Genomic DNA, 19211 nt, shown 5'->3' with positions numbered 1-19211 from the left:
ACCCGCTGAGTTACTCCAGTACTCTGTGTCCTTTTGTGTATCAACCAGCATCTGCAGTTCCTTGATAGTCCTCTTGATAGTGTAATATTTACGGTACTGTGAATTAGTGGCTGGATTTGGAATCCAAGCTGTGGATATATAACCTATTTATAGTGACCTAATCCTGTCCGCCTCCATCATGTCTTCTCCCTTTGTTTAGTTGAAAGTTTAGAGATATAGAGTGGGAATAGGCTCTTCAGACCACCCCATGCCAACATGCGATCCCCATTCACTAGTTCCATCCCACGCAGTACGAACAATTTACAGAGGCCAATTAACCTACAAACCTGCACGTCTTTGGAGTGTGGGTGGAAACCGGAGCACCCGGAGAAAACCCACGCAGTCACGGGGAGAACGGACAAACTACGTTACAGACGGCACCCGTAGTCAGGATTGAACCTGGGTCTCTGGCGCTGTGAAGGCAGCAAACTTTACTCACTGTACCACTTTGCTCCACAGAGTCTGGGCGGGTTATAAGTGATGCCAGATTTGGTTCAACCTATTAGGTACCACACCGCACATGGACACACGGGTAAATGCCATGGGTCCACGCTGGTAATGGTTGATTGAGAGATACAGGCCCTTCAGCCCATAGAGTCCATGCTGGCCATCGATCACTTGTTCACACTAATTCCATGTTATCCTACTGACACTTCCACTCCCTACACACCCAGGGCAATTCACAGAGGGCCAAGTCACCGTCTCTGGAATGTGGGAGGAAAACAGAGCACCCGGTGGAAACCAACGCCTTCACAGGAGGAACGTGCAAACTCCACACTGACAACAGCTGAAGTCAGGATCGAACCTGGGTCTCTGGCGCTGTGAGGCAGTAGCTCTACCAGCATCACCACCTTGCCGCCCATTAAACAGAATGGTCCCACTGTAGGCCCCACTGCCTAAGGCTTGTATACACTGGAATCTAGAAGGATGAGAGGAGATCTTATCGAAACGTATAAGATTATTAAGGGGTTGGACACGTTGGAGGCAGGAAACATGTTCCCAATGTTGGGGGAGTCCAGAACCAGGGGCCACAGTTTAAGAATAAGGGGTAGGCCATTTAGAACTGAGATGAGGAAAAACTTTTTCAGTCAGAGAGTTGTGAATCTGTGGAATTCTCTGCCTCAGAGGGCAGTGGAGGCCAATTCTCTGAATGCATTCAAGAGAGAGCGAGATAGAGCTCTTAAGGATAGCGGAGTCAGGGGGTATGGGGAGAAGGCAGGAACGGGGTACTGATTGAGAATGATCAGCCATGATCACATTGAATGGCGGTGCTGGCTCGAAGGGCCGAATGGCCTCCTCCTGCACCTATTGTCTATTGTCTATTGCCTTATTCCTGCAATAAAGCTCTGGTAAAATCAGTGACAAGTCTCTGAATGGGACTTGAACTCACAACCTTCTGACCAAGACTGTGACCACCTTATTTCTTTAACTTTAGAGATACAGCGCGGAAACAGGGCCCTTCGGTCCGCTGAGCGCCGACCAGCGATCCCCGCACACGAGCACTATCCTACACACACTATGGACAATGCGCAATTATACCAACGCCAATTAACCTACAAACCTGCACGTGTTTGGAGTGTGGGAGGAAACCGGAGCACCCGTAGTCAGAAAACCCACGCAGGTCACGGGGAGAACGTACAAACTCCGTACAGACAGCACCCGTAGTCAGGATGGAACCCGGGTCTCTCTGGCGCTGTGAGGCAGCAACTCTACCGCTGCACCACCTGACCCAGCCCTAGAAGGAATTGGCCAGGCAGTTGTCTTTTGCACGCTGATTTATCGTAATTGATCTTTGGTTGCGAAGGACTGGTACCAGGAAGTGAATCGATCGTCAAAGCATCATCCGCTTACCATCAATCCGACATTCCCACTTTCGCCCTTGTCACCGGGAAGACCTGGCATTCCCTGGAAAACACAAATGGAAGCACGGTAAGGATCCAGCGTCCTTCAGCTTGCCCGTTTATCCATCAGGTTAGTTTAGAGACGCAGCGCGGAAACAGGCCCTTAGGCTCATCGAGTCCACGCCGCCCAGCGATCCCCGCACACGAACACTATCCAACACACACTGGGGGCCATTTACAATTTTAAATTAGTTTAGTTTATTGTCACGTGTACAGAGGTATAGTGAACAGCTTTTTTTAGTTTAGCGTTGATATACAGGTCCTTCAGCCCACCGAAACCACGCCAACCAGCGATCCCTGTACACTCACACTATCCTACACATTAGGGACAATTTACAATTTACAATTCATACCAAAGCCAATTCAGCTAGACATCTGTACGTCTTTGGAGTGTGGGAGGAAACTGGAGTACCCGGAGAAAACCCATATGGTCACAGGAAGAATGTACAAACTCTGTACAGACAGCACCTGTAGTCAGGATCGAACCTGGGTCTCTGGCGCTGTAAGGCAGCAACTCTACCACTGTGCCAACGTGTGGCCCTTAACATTTCAAATTAATCCACACACAAGTCAGACAGCATGGAAACATAAATAGTTTATGCCGGAAGAAGAGATTGGACAAACTTGGATTGTTTTCTCAGAGATTGAGGGGAGAACAAAACAAAATTATGAGAAGCATTTCATCATATCATAACAAACATTTAAAAAAACCATAAGAAATAATAAGCCAGGTACAGGTCTAGATGGATATGGGCCCAATGCAGGCAGATTCGTGGCTTTTATTTTTGGAAATATTTAAGACTAGAAGACAGAGCTTTAAAGTTGTCCCTCAGGTTCCTATTAAATCTTTAGTTTAAGAAAATAACTGCAGATGCTGGTACAAATCGAAGGTATTTATTTCACAAAATGCTGGAGTAACTCAGCAGGTCAGGCAGCATCTCAGGAGAGAAGGAATGGGTGACGTTTCGGGTCGAGACCCTTCTTCAGACTGAAGAAGGGTCTCGACCCGAAACGTCACCCATTCCTTCTCTCCTGAGATGTTGCCTGACCTGCTGAGTTACTCCAGCATTTTGTGAAATAAATACCTATTAAATCTTTTCCCCCCTCACCTTAAACCTATGTCCTCTGGTCCTCGATTCCCCAACACTTTAATTTAGTTTAGTGTAGTTTATTGTCACGTATACGGAGGTATAGTGAACAGCTTTTTTAGTTTACCGCAGAGATACAGTGCGGAAACAGGCCCTTCAGCCCACCGAAACCATGCCAACCAGCGATCCCTGGAGACTAGCACTATCCTAAACATTAGGGACAATTTACAATTTACAATTCATACCAAAGCCAATTCAGCTAGACATCTGCACGTCTTTGGAGTGTGGGAGGAAACTGGAGTACTCGGAGAAAAGCCATATGGTCACTGGCAGAATGTACAAACTCTGTACAGACAGCACCTGTAGTCAGGATCGAACCTGGGTCTCTGGCACTGTGAGGCAGCAACTCTACCGCTGCGCCACCGTGCCGCACCTCTTTGTAGCGTGCTAACCAGTCAGCGGAAAGACGGAGCACGATTACAATTGAGCGTCTGGATGAAAGTGTGCCTTAACCTTATCAGTTCCCCTCGTGGTCTTGTACATCTCTGTAAGCACCCCCATATCCTCCTGCACTCTGTGGAATGGAGGTAAGGGGTATTACACTGTACTGTAGTTGATTGCAGTGCCAGAAGTGAGGTCGGAGGAGATTTGTGGGCTTTCAACCTTTCAGGAAGGATGGAACGAGCTCGCTTCCAAAACATTAATTGGCGCGGTCAAGATTGTTCATTTCCTCATGTTGATAGTTCAGTTACTGACAAACGACATGTGACAATCTCCAACCAGGAGTCTCCATTACGTCGAATTAAGGCAGGAAAATTGCCCGCTGGAATGATAATTAAACTGGGACTCAGTGGCTATAAGGTTAGGGCAATTATACGACGGTCACATCCATCACCTCAAAGCTTCATGGTGCCTGCAGGGGCATAATACATTAACTCGCTCAGTCTTTCATTCAATGATGGCTGAATCATGCTCCCCACTGCCTTGGCAAGTCGAGCTTGTCACAGAATCTTAGAAGCAAGAAGTCAAGAGGCTGGACAAGGGAGAGAGAGAGAGAGAGAGAGAGAGAGAGAGAGAGAGAGAGAGGAGAGAGAGAGAGAGAGAGAGAGAGAGAGAGAGAGAGAGAGAGAGAGAGAGAGAGGAGAGAGAGAGAGAGAGAGAGAGAGAGAGAGAGAGAGAGAGAGAGAGAGAGAGAGAGAGAGAGAGAGAGAGAGAGAGAGAGAGAGAGAGAGAGAGAGAGGAGAGAGAGAGAGGAGAGAGAGAGAAGGAGAGAGAGAGAGAGAGAAAGGGAGAGGAGAGAGAGAAGAGAGAGGAGGAGAGAGAGAGAAGGGAGGGAGAGAGAGAGAGAGGGAAGGGGAGAGGAGAGAGAGGAGAGGGGGGATAGAGAGGGAGAGGGGGAAAGAGAGAGAGGGGGAGAGGGAGGGAGGGGAGGAGAGAGAGAGATGAAGGGGAGAGAGAGAGAGAGAGGGGGGGGAGAGAGATGGAGGGGGAGATAGAGAGGGAGAGGGGGAAAAAGAGAGAGGGGGAGAGGGAGGGAGGGGATAGAGAGGGGGAGGGGAGAGAGAGAAGAGGGAGGGAGAAGGAAGGGAAGAGAGAGAGGGGAGGAGAGAGAGAGGGGGAAGGGGAGAGAAGAGAGGGGGAAGGGGGAGAGAGGGGGAGGGAGAGAGAGAGAGAGAGAGGAAGCGGGGGAGAGAGAGAGGGAGAGATGGAGGGGGGGGGGAGATAGAGAGGGAGAGGGGGGAAAAAGAGAGAGGGGGAGAGGGAGGGGGGAGGGGATAGAGAGGGAGGGAGAGAGAGAGGAGGGAGAGAGATGGGAGAGAGATGGAGGGAGAGGACGAGGGAGGCAGTGAGAGCGAGAGGGGCAGAGGCAGAGAGAGAGAGGGAGAGCAAGACTGTGAGAGGCAGAGAGGTAGAAAGCAACTGAGGCAGAGAGAGAAAGGCACAGAGAGAAAGGCAGAGAGGGACGAGAGAGAGAGAAGTAATTTAAGACTAACAGAGACAGAAAAAGTGGAGAGAGAGAAAGAGATTGACATGGAGACAGAGAGGGGGGAGAGAGAGAGAGACAGAGAGGGGGAGAGAGAGTGGGAGGAGGAGAGAGAGAGGCAGACCAACACATATAGAAGCAGGCAGATCCACAAAGAGAGAAAGATAGGGAGTCACTGAGAGCAGGGTGCAGACAGTGAATGAGAGAAAAGAAGAGAGACAGATAGAGAGAAGCAGGCACAGATAACGATGGAAAATGCAGAGAGAGAGCTGGGTTGAGATGGAAGACACAGAATTGCTCGACCCAGGGGCCAGCATGGATTCCATGGGCCGAATGTCCTCCTGTGCCAGCAGAGTTCATTGGTTAACACTGACTCTGCACAGTCGATGCCACTGCTGTTGACAGAAATCAGTGGCATGGGAGTGGGGAGGGGGGGGGGGGGGTTGAATGATCAGGCAGGTTTGGGGAGCTGGAGTCAACAGACGAGATTCCCTCCACCTGACTTTCTGAATCATCGAGTGGTCCAAAGTTGCAAACCGGAGAAGTTCCCTAACTAGGCACTCTGGGTTAAACGATGCTGCCGTTGTCTGGATTAGTCCTTAAAAATCGAACTCCCAAATAAAAGCCATGGAATCGTTTAGTTTATGGCCACGTGTACCGAGCGAGGTACAGTGAAAAGCATTGGTTGCGTGCAATCCAGTCAGCAGAAAGACAATACATGATTACAATCGGGCCATTTAGATGGAGCTCTAGGGGCTAGTGGAATCAAGGGATATGGGGAGAAGGCAGGCACGGGTTACTGATTGTGGATGATCAGCCATGATCACAATGAATGGCGGTGCTGGCTCAAAGGGCTGTATGGCCTCCTCCTGCACCTATTTTCGATGTTTCTATGTTTCTATTTGCAGTGTACAGATACATGAGAAGGGAATAACGTTTAGTGCAAGGTAAAGACTGGAGCGACTAGGCTTGTATACACTGGAATTTAGAAGGATGAGAGGGGATCTTATCGAAACGTATAAGATTATTAAGGGGTTGGACACGTTAGAGGCAGGACACATGTTCCCAATGTTGGGGGAGTCCAGAACCAGGGGCCACAGTTTAAGAATAAGGGGTAGGCCATTGAGAACATAGATGAGGAAAAAACTTTTTCAGTCAAAGAGTTGTGAATCTGTGGAATTCTCTGCCTCAGAGGGCAGTGGAGGCCAATTCTCTGAATACATTCAAGAGAGAGCTAGATAGAGCTCTTAAGGATAACGGAGTCAGGGGGTATGGGGAGAAGGTAGGAACGGGGTACTGATTGAGAATGATCAGCCATGATCACATTGAATGGCGGTGCTGGCACCTATTGTCTATTGTCTATTGTCTAAAGCCAGCAAAGTCCGACCAAGGATAGTCCGAGGGTCACCAATGAGGTAGATAGTAGTTCAGCACTACTCTCTGGTTGTGGTAGGATGGTTCAGTTGCCTTACAGCAGCTGGGAAGAAATTGTCCCCCAATAAAATCTGACCTAGCGGCTAAACACCTGAGATTGTGGGGCTGGTTTCTACAATGAATCTTTACGTTGATAGGATACAAACCAGATCAAGAGTCCAGCTCCCAAAGTTCTCCAAGCAGGGGGAGTAACAAAACCAATTACTGCAGCCTCAAGCACTGATTGATTTTCCTTTTGCCGGAAGGTATAGAATTAATCAAAACAGATCATGCTTAATTCTCGCTGGCTCACAATTTTGTTTGAGTTACATGGAATGGATTAATGACGATCAGAGTCAGTTTTAGTAACAAGTATTTCACAGTATGAATTGGACAGAACCAAGGAAGACCAATTTTAGGTTGGTTTAGTGATACAGCGAGGAAACAGGCCCTTCGGCCCATCGAGTCCACACCGACCAATGACCACTCGTTCACTAGTTTTATTTGTTTAGTTTAGAGATATAGAGTGGAAGCAGGCCCTTCGGCACCGACCAGCAATCCCCGCACACTAATGCTAGGGACATTTTACACTTATACCAAGCCAATTAACCTACAAACCTGTACGTCTTTGGAGTGTGGGAGGAAACCTGGGATACTGTAGAAAACCCACGCAGTTCACGAGGAGAACCTAGAGCGTAGAATTACGTACAGACAGCACCCGTGGTCGGAATCGAACCTGGGTCTCTGGCACTATCGCGGAAGGAAGACCATGGGCAAAGTTGAGTTGAAGAGATGTTTGCTTACCTGGAGCCCAACAGGACCAGAGGAACCTGGATATCCTCGAATACCATCATCGCCTTTCTGGCCAGGCATGCCTTGCAACCCTCGAGGCCCAGGTTCACCATCAGACCCCTGCAATGGTGGCCATGAATTGAACTTCAGGTAAACAATAACAGAACTTCAGGCAGCAATAACGATTCGGGTAAACAATCATAAGCTCGCTGGAGTTTATGAGCATGAGGGGTGGCGCATTGAAACTACCGAACAGTGAAAGGCCTGGATAGAGTGGATGTGGAGAGGATGGTTCCACTAGTGGGAGACTCTAGGACCAGAGGCCATAGACTCAGAATTATAGGACGTTCCTTTAGGTAGCAGGTGAGGAGGAATTTCTTCAGTCAGGGGGTGGTGAATCTGTGGAATTCTTTGCCACAGAAGGCTGTGGAGGCAAAGTCAGTGGATATTTTTAAGGCGGAGATAGATAGATCCTTGATTAGTACAGGTGTCAGGGGTTATGGGAAGAAGGCAGGAGAATGGGGTTAGGAGGGAGAGATAGATCAGCCATGACTGAATGGTTGAGTAGACTTGATAGAATGGAACACCTAAGGCACCGAGGCCAAATGGCCTAATTTTGCTCCTAATACATGAACGTATTAACATAAAATGAAACAGAATGTATACTTACAAGTGGACCTGGCTGGCCGATTGGGCCCTGTATCCCCATTTGGCCAGGTGGACCCTGTAAGAGGACAATAAAATATATTTGTGTGTAATAATATGTAGTAATAATGGGAATTAAACTGGCAATGATCGCTTCAATGAATCTGTGTCGGACAATAACTGCAGATGGTGGCACAAATCGACGGGATCACAAAATGCTGGAGTAACTCAGCGGGTCAGGCAGCATCTCAGGAGAGAAGGAATGGGTGACGTTTCGGGTCGAGACCCTTCTTCAGACTGACGTCAGGGGAGGGGGCGGGACAGAGATAGAATGTAGTTGGAGACAGGAAGACTAGTGGGAGAACTGGGAAGGGGGAGGGAAAGAGAGGGGCAAGGGAACTATCTAATGTTAGAGAAATCAATGTTCATGCCACTGTCATGGGCCTCTCCCATTGTCCTAGTGAGGCCCACCGTAAGTTGCAGGAACAGCATCCCATACTTCGCTTGGGCAGTTTACACCCCAGCGGTATGAACATTGATTCCTCTAACTTCATATAGCTCCTCTGTCCCTCTCTTTCCCCTCCCCTTCCCAGTTCTCCCACTAGTCTTCCTGTCTCCTACTACATCCTATCTTTGTCCCGCCCCCTCACCTGACATCAGTCTGAGGAAGGGTCTCGACCCGAAACGTCACCCATTCCTTCTCTCCTGAGATGCTGCCTGACCCGCTGAGTTACTCCAGCATTTTGTGATACTTTCAATGAATCTGTTCGCCCAGGATATCCTGTTCAATGTTAAGGCTCCCACGTCACTTCTTGAAGAAAGTGTGTGGGTCTGTCCTTGGACAATCAACTCTGATTAACTAGTCCATTGTCAAAAGATTCGGAAGACTTTTCATCCTACGTCTTCTGAATTCAACTACAATGCTTTCATTAAGTTAAAAACCTTCCAGATGGACAAGCCTCAAATCTACAACATCTTAGTTAACAACTGTGATGTTGACAACTTAGTTAACAACTTAGAATTGTTGCTTTAACCTGTTAAATGTGAGAAAGAAATGAATGAATGAATGAATGAATGAATGAATGAATGAATGAATGAATGAATGAATGAATGAATGAATGAATGAATGAATGATTGATTGATCCCAGATTGATCCCTGGGATGGCAGGACTTTCATATGAAGAAAGACTTGATAGACTAGGCTTGTACTCGCTGGAATTTAGAAGACTGAGGGGGGATCTTATTGAAACATATAAAATTCTTAAGGGGTTGGAGAGGCTAGATGCGGGAAGATTGTTCCCGATGTTGGGGAAGTCCAGAACAAGGGGTCACGGCTTAAGGATAAGGGGGAAGTCTTTTAGGACCGAGATGAGAAAACATTTCTTCACACAGAGAGTGGTGAGTCTGTGGAATTCTCTGCCGTAGAAGGTAGTCGAGGCAAGTTAATTGGCTATATTTAAGAGGGAGTTAGATGTGGCCCTTATGGCTAAAGGGATCAGGGGGTATGGAGAGAAGGCAGGTACGGGATACTGAGTTGGATGATCAGCCATGATCATATTGAATGGCGGTGCAGGCTCGAAGGGCCGAATGGCCTACTCCTGCACCTATTTTCTATGTTTCTATGAATGAATGAATGAATGAATGAATGAATGAATGAATGAATGAATGGATGGATGAATGAATGAATGAATGAATGAATGATACTTTATTGTCACAAGTGATATTCTTTGAAACAGTTCCTCCAAAGCTGGATGGAGTTGCTACTCACATATTCCCCTTTGTCTCCTTTGCTGCCTTTCTGTCCTGGTTTTCCCAAGTCTCCCTGCAAAACAGAAATGTAAAAGAATGGGCGTGGATCTGGCGGCCATCTTACGTAAGTATTAGATCAACGGGCCCCAGGCGCGGACACGTTGTGTTCCCATTGTGACGTCGAACACGGAGATATTACTGCGCAGGCGCGGCTGACGGGCAGGGCAAGTGGAAAAGGGATTTATTGAAGTTTAAAAAGTGATTTTTAAAGTTTAAAAAGTGATTTTTAAAGTTTAAAAAGTGAATAACTTTTAAAATATAACAACCATTTGAACCGCAGGCCAATGTTGAGTAAGTTGGGCTGGAAATTGTTGCGCTACCGTGTACGGTTTTGGCTGTATTTCGGGAACAAATATATCCACAAACCCACAAGTATACAAGATGAGAGTTTTACTGCGCAGGCGCTACCGTGTACGGTTTTGGCTGTATTTCGGGAACAAATATGTCCACAAACCCACAAATATACAAGATGAGAGTTTTAGTAATATACTAGACCAAGTGGACCCTTTGGGCCCAAACCCAGCACCCTCTCCTCCCCCCTCCCTCCCATCCCCCACCCTCCCCCCCACCCAACCCCCCCTTCCCCTCCCCCTTCCTTCCCTCCCCCCCCTAGGAGATAGATTTAAACTTTAAAATGTGAATAACTTTAAAAATATGACACCGATTTCAATGAAACTTCTTCCATTAGCACCAAAGGGACGACGGTGAGTAAGGTGGGCCTAAAATTGTCGCGCTATCGTGTACCGTTTTGGCTGTAGTTCAGGAACAAACAAACAAACAAACAACAAACGAGTGTCTTAGTACATAGATAGATAGCACTGAGCGATTGAGTGAGGTTATAACCCTATGTTTTCTCAGACCAAGCTCACCGTTTATGAGCTTCCCTCTTGCAAAATCTGCCCATTTGATGATAGAAACAGACAATAGGTGCAGGAGGAGGCCATTCGGCCCTACGAGCCAGCCCCACCATTCAATATGATCATGGCTGATCATCCAAAATCAGTACCCCGTTCCTGCTTTCCCCCCCCAGATCCCTTGATTCCGTTAGCCCTAAGAGCACTAAGAGATGGTGAACACAAAATGCTGGAGTAACTCAGCGGGACAGGCAGCATCTCTGGAGAAACGGAATAGGTGATGTTTCAACACGAAACGTCACCCATTCCTTCTCTCCGGAGATGCTGCCCGACCCGTTGAGTTACTCCAGCATTCTGTGTCTGCCTTCGGTGTAAACCAGCATCTGCAGTTCCTCTCTACACATTTAACGATGGGCCTTGTTTCCAACAACCTCCAGTTCAACGCAAGGCTCCTCTGTGGTTTGGCGGGAATATCAGTTGGGAGAAACCAGCAATGTTGTCTAATAAGGAGACGCAAAAGAACTTCAGCTGCTGGTTTACAAAAGTGCTGGAGTAACTCAGCAGGGGAAGCAGCATCTCTGGAGACTAGGACTTTATTCCTTGGAGTGCAGGAGGCTGAGGAGTTTTTGTATCGTCTCTTAATGAGGTAGGATAGTTCTGCCTGGTGTTTTGGCTAATGTTAATGGATGATTCAAAGTGCTGGAGTAACTCAGAGGGTCAGGCAGCATCTCTGAGGAACGTGGATAGGTGGTGTTTCAGGTTAGGAGCCTTCTTCAGACTTGTGTCTAATCTTGTTAATACGTTGCACGGTGAGATACCTCTGCAGTGTTCAACAGTTAATGGAAGCTCAGTTTCCGATGGGATTAGCCAAGAAGATGTCCTGACCATATAGTATAAGAAAATAACTGCAGATGCTGGTACAAATCGATTTATTCACAAAATGCTGGAGTAACTCAGCAGGTCAGGCAGCATCTCGGGAGAGAAGGAATGGGTGGAAGGGTCTCGACCCGAAGGAATGGGTGGAAGGGTCTCAGACTGAAGAAGGGTCTCGACCCGAAACGTCACCCATTCCTTCTCTCCCGAGATGCTGCCTGACCTGCTGAGTTTCTCCAGCATTTTGTGAATAAATCGAGATGTCCTGACCACTTATCCTTGTGTCCAGTCATGGCAAGGAATTTCAATTGGTCACTGATCTGTGAAGAAAGGATCATGTCTGCCTGTTTGGAGGCACCAGGAACTGCAGATGCTGTTTTACAAAAAAAAGGACACAAAGTGCTGGAGTAACCCGGCAGGTCGGGCAGCATCTCGGGAGGAAACTGCCGAAGAAACATAGAAACATAGAAAATAGGTGCAGAAGTAGGCCATTCGGCCCTTCGAGCCTGCACCGCCATTCAATATGATCATGGCTGATCATCCAACTCAGTATCCCGTACCTGCCTTCTCTCCATACCCCTGATCCCTTTAGCCACAAGGGCCACATCTAACTCCCTCTTAAATATAGCCAATGAACTGGCCTCAACTACCTTCTGTGGCAGAGAATTCCACAGATTCACCACTCTCTGTGTGAAAAAAAACTTTCTCATCTCGGTCCTGAAAGACTTCCCCCTTATCCTTAAACTGTGACCCCTTGTTCTGGACTTCCCCAACATATTGAACAATCTTCCTGCATCTAGCCTGTCCAACCCCTTAAGAATTTTGTAAGTTTCTATAAGATCCCCCCTCAATCTTCTAAATTCCAGCGAGTACAAGCCGAGTCTATCCAGTCTTTAGTCTGAAGAAGTGTCTCGACCCGAAACGTCACCCATTCCTTCTCTCCAGAGATGCTGCCTGACCCGCTGAGATACTCCAGCACTTTCTGTTGCTTTTATTTTGTAAAGCGGCATCTGCAGTTCCTTATGCCGTCTCTCAACTTGTGGAAGGGCCTCTCCTTCGCTCCGTCATTCCTGCCTTCAAGCAACTTTCCACCAAGATTCCTCGCTCAGTGAAAATGGAATGGGAAATCGATAGGAAGGAACTGCAGATGCTGGTTTAAACCGAAGAAGGAAGGAACATGTCTGGATGCTGGAGCAGCTCAGCGGGACAGGCAGCATCTCTGGAGACAAGGATTTTTTAGATTTAGATTTAGAGATACAGCACGGAAACAGGCCCTTCGGCACACCAGGTCCGCGCCGCCCAGCGATCCCCGCACATTAACACTATCCTACACACACTAGGGACAATTTTTTACATTTGCCCAGCCAATTAACCTACAAACCTGTATGTCTTTGGAGAGTGGGAGGAAACCGAAGATCTCGGAGAAAACCCACGCAGGTCACGGGGAGAACGTACAAACTCCGTACAGACGGCGCCCGTAGTCAGGATTGAACCTGAGTCTCCGGCGCTGCATTCGCTGTAAGGCAGCAACTCTACCGCTGCGCCACCGTGCCGCCCTTGGAATGGCTGACGTTTCGGGTCAAGACCCTTCTTCAGACTGCTGAAGAGGAAGATGGATCTCGACCCGAAACGTCACCCATTCCTTCTCTCCAGTGATGCTGCCTGTCCCGCTGAGTTGCTCCAGCTTCTTGTGTCTTTCTTATGAGAAACCAGGAGCCAGGAAAATAACATGTCACTGAATTTCTTCACCTCTCACATGAATGCCACTGGGAATGGAGTGCTGCTGTGTGAGAGATACTCTCTACAGTCTGGGTGGGTGGGTTGCCGCGGCAACGGTGATTATACAAGCGTGACCTTGTGTGTTAAGTTAACCTGGGACATAAATATCGCAGTAGAATGAACTACCCAACAGCTTGCTCCTGCACCAGTTACATCGCACTTATTAATGGAGCCATAATGCAATGTTAAGCTGGTGTGTAAGTAAATGGAAAATACAGAGGCCGAGTTCAAGCCTCACGACGGCAGATAGGAATTTCAATTCCTCTGATTCAATAAATCCACAATTTCCTAGATTAGTAGCAATAACACTGGCCATGAAGGGGACTGCTACAAGCTTTTCATTCACTGCACACAGAATCAGCAGAATACATTTCGCAAGGAGAGCAAAATGTCCTCTGGTCGCGATAGTTTACAGCTTTAGTTTTTGTTTAGAGACACAGCTCGGAAACAGGGCCTTCGGCCCACCGAGTCCACACCGGCCCAGCCATCCCCACACACTTACACTATCCTACACACAGCAGGGACAATTTACAATCTTTGGTGAAGCCAATTGACCTACAGACCTGTTCCACTTTGGGATGAGGGAGGAAACCGGAGCACCCGGACAAAACCCACGCAGGTCACGGGGAGAACGTACAAACTCCATACAGACAGCACCTGTAGTCGGGAACGAACCTAGGTCTCTGGCGCAGTAAGGCAGTAACTCTACTGCTGCACCTCCCTCCCATCCTTAAGTTTAGTTTTTATCATGTCACATGTACTGAGGTACAGCGAAAAGGTTTGTTTTGCATGCTACTTAAAAAGATCAAATAATACGCAAGGGTTCTGAGCCGAATCCAATCCATGTTCTCCAGAGATGCTGCCTGACCTGCTGAGATAGCTCTTAAGGATAGCGGAGTCAGGGGGTATGGGGAGAAAGCAGGAACGGGGTACTGATTGAGAATGATCAGCCATGATCACATTGAATGGCAGGTGCTGGCTCGAAGGGCCGAATGGCCTACTCCTGCACCTATTGTCTATTGTCTATTGTCTATTGATACTCCAGCACTCTGTTGTGTAAACCTGCATCTGCAGTTCTACAGATCAGATAGCACTGTACATAAATACAATCAGGTCAAACTTCAGTGCAATAGGTGGAGCAAAGGAGAAGATACAGAGTGCCCTTTCCTAATATTGTGTTTAGAGCTTTTAAAGATCTTCCTTCAAACTCCGACGCTCCAGGGAAAACAATCCATAATGGCCAGAATGCATCGGATTCCCTGGAACAGAAATCCCTGGAATGCTGGTCCACAATGGACGAATATTCCACTTCAAACATTTGTAACTAATGTTAACACAGATGGAGTTCCGCTACTGAAGATTCAGGTCAAGCCAGTTCAATTTTTCAAGTAAACTATATAAATCACTTTGACAACGGAGCTTTTAGGAGAATGAGATCTTTTGATGAAAGAGATTTTAGTTTAAAAGAGACAACAGACTGGGCCAGTAAATGTGATACATGCGAGCCTCAGGAGAAACGTTGGGAAGTGGAACACACAATTGTGGGCAGCACGGTGGCGCAGCGGTCGAGTTGCTGCCTCGCAGCGCCAGAGACCCGGGTTCCATCCTGACTACCGGTGCTGTCTGTACGGAGTTTGTACGTTCTCCCGGTGACCTGCGTGGGTTTTCTCCGGGTGCTCCGGTTTCCGACCTAGGCTTGGTATAAATGTAAATTGTCCCTCGTGTGTGCAGGGCGGTGTTAATGTGCGGGGATCGCTGGTCGGTGCGGAATCGGTGGGCCGAAGGGCTTGTTCCTCTAAACTAAACTAAACCACATGGATTGGCGGAGGAAAACAAGGAACGTTTCAACATCTAGTTGGATAAACACACAAGGGAGAATGGATTAGTTATCGATGCTGGTAGGGTGAGACAAAGATGGGCAGGAAGAGGCTGACATGAGGCATAAACACTGTGCGGCACGGTGGCATAGCTGGTAGAGCTGCTGCCTTACAGCGCCAGAGGGGGGGGTGTGTGTGTGTGTGTGTGTGTGTGTGTGCGTGCGTGCGTGCGTGCGTGCGTGCGTGCGTGCGTGTGTGTTTGTGTGTGGAGTTTGTACGTTCTCCCCGTGACCATATGGGTTTCCTCTGGGTGCTCTTGTTCCCTCCCACATCCCAACAACCCTGTGGGTTTGCAGGTTGATTGGCCCTCTGGTAGAACTGCCTTATGTGTAGGGAGTGGATGAGAAAGTGGGATAACATGGAACCAGTGCGAACGGGTAGACACAAAATGCTGGAGTGACTCAGTGGGACAGGCAGCATCTCTGGAGAGAAGGACCGGGTGACGTTTCGGGTCGAGACCCTTCTTCAGACTAAAGACTGGACAGACTCGGCTTGTACTCACTGGAATTTAGAAGATTGAGGGGGGATCTTATAGAAACTTACAAAATTCTTAAGGGGTTGGAGAGGCTAGATGCAGGAAGATTGTTCCCGATGTTGGGGAAGTCCAGAACAAGGGGTCACAGTTTAAGGATAAGGGGGAAGTCTTTTAGGACCGAGATGAGAACTTTTTTTTCACACAGAGAGTGGTGAATCTGTGGAATTCTCTGCCACAGAAGGTAGTTGAGGCCAGTTCATTGGCTATATTTAAGAGGGAGTTAGATGTGGCCCTTGTGGCTAAAGGGATCAGGGGGTATGGAGAGAAGGCAGGTACAGGATACTGAGTTGGATGATCAGCGATGATCATATTGAATGGCGGTGCAGGCTCGAAGGGCCGAATGGCCTACTCCTGCACCTATTTTCTATGTTTCTATGTTTCTATGAATGGGCGATTGACAGTGGGCGCAGACCGGGTGGGTGGAAGGGGTGAGTTTTCAGTTATTTATTCTGAAGCGTGGCATTATTAACACATCCATGCTGAGTTGTTTGAAGTGATGATGATAGGGTGCCAACAATATTGAAAAGGTCTGCCCTTTATTTAAAAGGATTGAACCAGCTGGCCGCTTTGAAAACAATAATCAATGCCCTAAGACATGCAAGAAAACAGCAGAAAGTATTCGGAATACTCAGCGGGTCAAGCAGCATCAGAAAGCAGGAGGAGCAGTATTAACATGGCATCAGAAAAGTTGACCATTTCCCCCAAGTTTCAGGTCCAGGATAAATTCCCACACAGACCTTTCTGTCCCAGGCCTCCTCCATTGTCAGAGTGAGGCTAAACACAAATTGGAGGAACAGCATCTCATATTTCGCTTGGGCAGCTTACAGCCCAGTGGTAGGAATATTGATTTCTCTCACTTCAAGTAGACCCGGCATTCCCTCTCTCTCTCTCTCCATCCCTCCCCCACCCAAGTCACACCAGCTTCTCATTTTCACCCAACAAACAGTTAACAATGGCCTGCTTCCTTTATCATCGTTACTTTTTTGCGTATCTTTCATTCATTGTTCTTTATCTCTCTACATCACCGTCAATATCTCTCGTTTCCCTTATCCCAAACCAGTCTGGAGAAGGGTCTCGACCCGAAACGTCACCCATTCCATCTCTCCAGAGGTGCTGCCTGTCCCGCTGAGTTACTCCAGCATTTTGTGACCATCTCAGGGATAAAGAAAGACACATCAGCCATGATGTAGTGACTTGGCTATTTCTCAGGCATCACAAAATGCTGGAGTAACTCAGCAGGTCAGGCAGCATTGTGGAAGCTAACTTTGGGGAAGCCATTTTGTGGCAACTTTCGAGAGAAGGAATGGGAGACCCTTGTTCAGACTGATGTGCTATTTCTCATGGTGGTTACGACCTTGTTTTGGAGTTAGAGACTGTACAATGTCAGCAGAGTTCCTTCACTACTGACTCTCGGTCTATCTGTGATCGGACTTTACTGGCTTTACCTTGCACTAAACGTTATTCCTCTTATCACGTGTCTACGAACTGCAAATGCCTCGATTGTAATCTTTCCGCTGACTGGTTAGCACGCAACAAAAGCTTTTCACTGTACCTCGGTACACGTGACAACAAACTACACCTAAACTACAGGGCATTAGTGAAGCAGATCGGTTGTTAAAACAGTTGGTAGTTTTGTTATCGATTACTGCCTCTAGGTGTTTTTATTCCAGACATTTAATTACATTCATTGCCGCAGAGAGATTTGAACTCAGTACCTACAGACTGAAGAAGGGTCTCGACCCGAAACGTCACCTATTCCTTTTATCCAGAGATGCTGCCTGACCCGCCAAGTTAGTCCAGTATTTTGTGTCTATCTTCGGTTTAAACCAGCATCTGCCGTTCTTTCCTACACACCATACCCTTTAGTCTCAAGTCTCTGGACCTCCACACCGTCTGCACTGCTCACACTGAGAAGATCATGTTCTTAGGTTCTAGGAGCAGAATAAGGCCATTCGGGCCATCAAGTCCACTCTGCCATTCATTCATGGCTGACCTATCTTGTCCTCTCAACCCCATTCCCCTGCCTTCGCCCCATAACCCCTGACACCCCCACAGGTTTGTATACACTGGAATTTAGAAGGATGAGAGGGGATCTTATCGAAACGTATAAGATTATTAAGGGGTTGGACATGTTAGAGGCAGGAAACATGTTCCCAATGTTGGGGGAGTCCAGAACCAGGGGCCACAGTTTAAGAATAAGGGGTAGGCCATTTAGAACAGAGATGAGGAAAAACTTTTTCAGTCAGAGAGTTGTGAATCTGTGGAATTCTCTGCATCAGAAGGCAGTGGAGGCCAATTCTCTGAATGCATTCAAGAGAGAGCTGGATAGAGCTCTTAAGGATAGCGGAGTCAGGGGGCATGGGGAGAAGGCAGGAACGGGGTACTGATTGAGAATGATCAGCCATGATCGCATTGAATGGCGGTGCTGGCTCGAAGGGCCGAATGGCCGACTCCTGCACCTATTGTCTATTGTCTATTATTATATATTGTCTAATCAGAAATCTGCCAATCTCCTCCTTGAAAATATCCACCGACTTGGCCTCCACAGCCGTCTGGGGCAATGAATTCCACAGATTCACCACCCTCTGACTGAAGAAATTCCTCCTCATCTCCTTCCTAAAGTTAAATCCTTTTATTCTGAGGCTGTGCCCTCTGGTCCTCGACTCTCCCTCTCGGCATCATTTTCAGCACAAATGGTGTAAGAAAATAACTGCAGATGCTGGTACAAATCAAAGGTATTTATTTCACAAAATGCTGGAGTAACTCAGCAGGTCAGGCAGCATCTCGGGAGAGAAGGAATGGGTGACGTTTCGGGTCGAGACCCTTCTTCAGACTGATGTCAGGGGGGCGGGACAAAGGAAGGATATCGGTGGAGACAGGAAGATAGAGGGAGATCTGGGAAGGAGGAGGGGAAGAGAGGGACAGAGGAACTATCTAAAGTTGGAGAAGTCGACGTTCATACCACTGGGCTGCAAACTGCCCAGGCGAAATATGAGGTGCTGTTCCTCCAATTTCCGGTGGGCCTCACTATGGCACTGGAGGAGGCCCATGACAGAAAGGTCAGACTGGGAATGGGAGGGGGAGTTGAAGTGCTCAGCCACCGGGAGATCAGTTTGATTAATGCGGACCGAGCGCAGGTGTTGAGCGAAGCGATCGCCGAGCCTGCGCTTGGTTTCGCCGATGTAAATAAGTTGACATCCAGAGCAGCGGATGCAATAGATGAGGTTGGAGGAGGTGCAGGTGAACCTTTGTCTCACCTGGAAAGACTGTTTGGGTCCTTGGATGGAGTTGAGGGGGGAGGTAAAGGGACAGGTGTTGCATCTCGTGCGGTTGTAGGGGGAAAGTGCCCGGGGATGGGGTGGTTTGGGTGGGAAGGGACGAGTGGACCAGGGAGTTACGGAGGGAACGGTCTCTGCGGAACGCAGAGAGGGGAGGGGGTGGGAAGATGTGGCCAGTGGTGGGGTCCCGTTGTTGGTGACGGAAATGTTGGTGGATGAGAAGGAATGGGTGGCTTTTCACAAAATGCTGGAGTAACTCAGCAGGTCAGCACAAACATTATGGGCCGAAGGGCCTGTTCCTGTGCTGCCAATGGCTGGAATGTCCATTGACTTGGCCTCCACAG

General features: G+C 48.0%; 1 protein-coding gene across 1 annotated transcript in view; it reads right to left on the bottom strand.

Moving 5' to 3' along the window:
- Positions 1 to 19211, bottom strand: part of LOC144610587 (uncharacterized) — a 225265-nt gene that overhangs the window by 50281 nt on the left and 155773 nt on the right. Inside the window, 4 exon segments of the mRNA XM_078429396.1 lie at positions 1891 to 1944; positions 7230 to 7337; positions 7888 to 7941; positions 9631 to 9684. Coding sequence (XP_078285522.1) covers positions 1891 to 1944; positions 7230 to 7337; positions 7888 to 7941; positions 9631 to 9684 — 270 coding nt within the window.

Source organism: Rhinoraja longicauda, chromosome 37 (genome assembly GCF_053455715.1).
Source record: "Rhinoraja longicauda isolate Sanriku21f chromosome 37, sRhiLon1.1, whole genome shotgun sequence".
NCBI lineage: Eukaryota > Metazoa > Chordata > Chondrichthyes > Rajiformes > Arhynchobatidae > Rhinoraja > Rhinoraja longicauda.
This window is presented reverse-complemented; position numbering and strand designations above follow the sequence as displayed.